The sequence below is a fragment of the Alligator sinensis genome, unplaced genomic scaffold (genome assembly GCF_000455745.1).
Source record: "Alligator sinensis unplaced genomic scaffold, ASM45574v1 scaffold521_1, whole genome shotgun sequence".
Taxonomy (NCBI): Eukaryota; Metazoa; Chordata; order Crocodylia; family Alligatoridae; genus Alligator; species Alligator sinensis.
Genome location: NW_005842374.1, coordinates 664,420 through 668,693, shown reverse-complemented (window position 1 = coordinate 668,693; position 4,274 = coordinate 664,420). Strand labels below are relative to the sequence as shown.

Below are 4,274 nucleotides of genomic sequence, written 5' to 3'. Positions count from 1 at the left end.
CCTAGCACGTTTTAGCCCTACTGGAAACAAATACCCTCTACTGCTGCATTCAGTTTGGCTGCAGCTAAAAAAGAAACTGCATGGGGTTGACCAGGCTGTAAAATACACTTCAGGCTGGTGTTGCTCTGGCTTGTTTTAAGGAATGCAGTTAATGAGAGCAGAGACGACAATCTTTCTTACAGGTTGGTAACACAACAGGAAAGCAGCTTCCTGCCTGAAAACACCATCACCACCAGTTCTTCAGAATTTGTAGACAGCCAAAAGCTAATGCAGCAGTAGAGAGAGAGCATAACATTGAGGCATGAATTCCAACTACCTGTACAATTCAAGGGATTCAGATCTGGGGTTTGGTGCGACCTATTATGCAGATAGGAGCTCCTTGTAAAATTCAGACTGTATTTCAGATTGGATGTCAAGCACATGAAGGAGGATTTGGATCCTGGATGGTGCCTCCCTCCCGCCCATCCCTATGCAAAAACCAGTAAGTAGAGCAGCCGCTCCATTTCTCTTTCAGTGTTCAGTAGTAAGTAACTCTTCCCTCCTAGCATGCTGGTGGATTTCTAAATGTACCCGACAAATGAAATACAGTGACGAATTTATGCAAATCATAGAACTGAACGTGTAATACTGATGGAGTGATAAATATATCTCATGTTAACAATAATTTACAGTAAGAATATAATATACAACCTGAAAAGAACCCACACACTGCTGAAATAATCAGATATTGTATTGCTTAAATAAAAGAAAAAGGCCAGTTATAACTGGAAAAACCTTCTTACAGCTCTTCCAATTTGGTTCTCAGCCTCTGGTTAAGCTACTTTTCATCAGCTGGTACTGTTGACCAGTGACATAAGCAGATGGCCAAAATACTGGGAGGAATAGCAACAGTGCTAACCAGATGAAACTTGGAGAAAGAGAGCTGCTATTCAGGTCCTTTCCTCTGCCACCAGCATATCTGAGCCCTATGGGATTTGAAGACTCAGACGGCATCAGTAAGGAAACCCTGTGGTTTAGAGAAAGCACATAAGAGGAGAGCATGGCAAATGGTAGGGAATGTCAGTCTGCACCTCTGCTGGTTTGTGTTGCAGTTCCTTAAAATGAATGGCCAAAACAACTAAATAGTTCAGCTTTTGTGAGTATAAAAAGGCAAATAAAAATGTGGTAAAGGTGGCTATAAAATAGACCAAAATAATGAGAGTTTTATGCTTGTTTCTAGGGACTGAAAGGGAATCCTAACTCTGAATCATCTGTGATAGCAAACAGTTACAAATATTGAGCTATGGTCTATAGCAGGTTTTAATAGGTTTACTTATAACCGAGTTGTAACATGATCTTCCTGCCCATCTTTCCATTGGTTTATAAACAAGTCACAAGCATCTCCCCATGAGTCAAACACGTCCTCTGTTGAGTCTATAAGTTTGGAGTTAGAGGAACAAATACTGGAAGCACAGTGAAGGGAGCTGGTACAGACCATAGGGCATTCCTTGCTCTGTCCTGTATGTCTCGTGTTCCCACTATAGTCCACCTCATTGAGGTTAATTTCACTTTTGGAACAGTTCTCTTCTCTCTCTTTATCAATCTGAGAATATTTAATGTCCTGCCACATGTAATGTGGCTGAATAACTCCGTCTGAAATAGTGTACATAGGCTCTGAATTTGGCTCGGGGAGATGTCCATTCATCTTGGAGAACAGAAGGCCCAGTCTCTTGAAGGACTCTTTCTTGGAGCTTGAAAGCCTTTGAACTCTATTCCCATTTCGGACGAAGGAGCGCTTATTTATTCCATTGCTTTTTGGCTTCTCATCTGGAATGTCAATCCCAGACATAGTTTTAATGAGCGCTGACACATTAAAGTCTTTTTTTTTGTTGGCTATGCTGAAAGACACACTCTTGGCTTTGGCTTTTTCTCCAGCACCATCTTCATTTGCGTCATCCTTTTGGGAGACCTCTGTGCTGCTGGTGGAGTAACTCCTCCTCTGGGGTTTCCTGTTTCCCAGGAGGTCAAGAACTTCATAGCGAAAGCTAGAGATGTCCTGCTTTAATTCCTAAGAGAAGAGGGAAAATAAGTTACACATAGAAGCCGTATCCATGACATGAAAGCGTGACTGTATTCCACTGGAAGGAGCATCAAAGTTATGCAAATCGCTGATACCAAATCACAGTGTGCAAGAATACCAGCTAAATCTTTCATTATTCACTAACAGGAGGAAAGTTTTAGCAATTCTGAGAATTAGAGAGCGCTTTGCTAGAGTTTTATGTCTCTAATGGGGTTGAGACCAGCCCCCTCGATACTGAAAAAAAGAGGAATAATTGCTTTTCTAATGTGGTCACTTATACAAGTGAGAAACTACTCCTGAAATACACAAGTCAGAGAATTATTTTAGGTATGAAATGTTATTGTTCAGACTTATAGACAAAGACACATTCTTTGGTCTTCTTTCAACTTGGATTTAAACATGTGATGTTAGATAGCTCGACCTAATCAAAGACTTCAAAAATCCTGGTCAAGACAACACTCTTGTTCTTCAAGGCCACGTCTGTACTACCATCCTATTAAGTTAGGGATTGCTGCAGAGAAACAACCCCCATTTTCTCCTGCTCCTCATAATCCAAGGCTAGCAACACAGGCAACTTAGAGAAATCCTGAGTATTTGCCTCAGCCCTGCTCTCAAATTTTGCTGGGACAGAGTTTCCTACAGTGGGGAGACCATGTACTCAGGACCCCTCTAAACTTTCTACGCTATCTAACTGCCACAGTTGAGCATGTCTGGAGCAGGAGAAAATGGATGGCACTTGTTTTTACATGGCAGTTCTAGGGTCAGCAGAGAGGCAGTGTAGACATGGCCTGACATGTCTAAAGTACAGACATGCAAACCGGGCACATTAAACCCCACAGGGAACCTTGGGGGAACTCTCTGTGTGCCAGGAATGTACATGCACTTACAGATCATGCATGCTTAGCACAAATAATAATGAATGACTATTCATAAATATGAGGTATAGTAGCAGAGTGCTTAGGCTGTCTTGCTTTGGTTCTAGCGTCATGAGTTCAAGTCCTGCTCTAGACTTATGCCAAAGATTGCCCACAGTCAACCCAACTAAAATGGGTATCTGGTTTGGCCTAGGATGTCAAAGAGCTACATGTATTGCTGGCCCAATCACTCCCTTGTGTGCTGTTGGCTATAGAAACTGGTATGTCTTGACCATGCCTTCTCAATGGCCTGATAAGCTTGGGGGAATTTGGTCATGAATAATTAACACTTTCTTCAATAGATCTCAAGTGTTTTGTAAAGGAAGTGACAACCTTGAGCAGGGTGATTTAAATTAAATCGATTTAAATCGCAATTTAAATCATTGGTCAGGAAGCCTCAGTTTAATCATTGCATTTTTTGTAGAAAACATTTTTGTTGTTTGATATCCTTTATTCATTTAACTTCTTGAAACTTTGCACTTTTAGAGAGAGGTAAGGGCTTGACTGCAAAACTTGCAGACACAAGAGGGCTGATGGGTAGATAATCAGGTCTGTTATCTCTCATTTTCATATACTGCTGTGAACAAGGATGTTATCTCTGAAGACACCAATCCACATGCTGAGAACTGAATCTAGGCATCACAGAGATACTTAATGGGATTTTCTAGACTGAGCACCAAGTCTCATTGGGTAGAGTGGTTTTCTTTAGAGGTGCACCAATACATTGGTCCTATATTGGATTGGCACCGATATAAGGAAAATTAACAGTACTGGCAATTGGGTTTTTTTGGCTGATATGGCTGATAATGTCGTCGATAAATGCACACACCCACAGCGCAGCACGCAGATGGCCAGGAGTGCAGCCTGGTACTGTGGAGAGCAGCCTGGTTCAGCTGGTAAGTCTGGTGTGGGTGAAGGGAAGCTGGGGGGCAGGGAAGGGGAAGGGGCAGATCGAGGCCCCAGCAGTGAGGAAGGGAATGGAGCAGAGGCAGGGGCAGGGGCAGGCACTGCCCAGCTGGGGTGGGGCGCAGGACAGAGCGTGAGCTCATCCAAGAGGCACAGGGAGGGGGGAGGCAGCTCCCACTTCTGCATGCACCCTGGGAGGTTATGGGGGATGTGTGCCCCTAGATCTGTGCACGGGGCTAGGGCAGGCTGCTGCTGTGGTCTGGGGATGGGGGCAGCGCCAAGCTCTCTCCTCCCTGCCCCCACACCTCCTGTCAAGCACTCTGCCCTGGCTGTGCAGTGCCTGCCCCAGCCCCTCCCTCACCGCACGGGCCCCCATCTTGCCCCCCCCCCCCCGC

At 44.2% G+C, this 4,274-nt stretch overlaps 1 protein-coding gene across 1 annotated transcript in view; it reads right to left on the bottom strand.

Moving 5' to 3' along the window:
* Nucleotides 1-1,016: 1,016 nt before the first annotated feature.
* Nucleotides 1,017-4,274, bottom strand: part of TRPC5 (transient receptor potential cation channel subfamily C member 5) — a 109,525-nt gene continuing 106,267 nt past the window's right edge. The window contains exon 10 of the mRNA XM_006029369.1: nt 1,017-2,047. Within this exon, the coding sequence (XP_006029431.1) occupies nt 1,313-2,047 (735 nt within the window). The 3' untranslated portion in view covers nt 1,017-1,312. The remainder of the gene's footprint in view (nt 2,048-4,274) is intronic.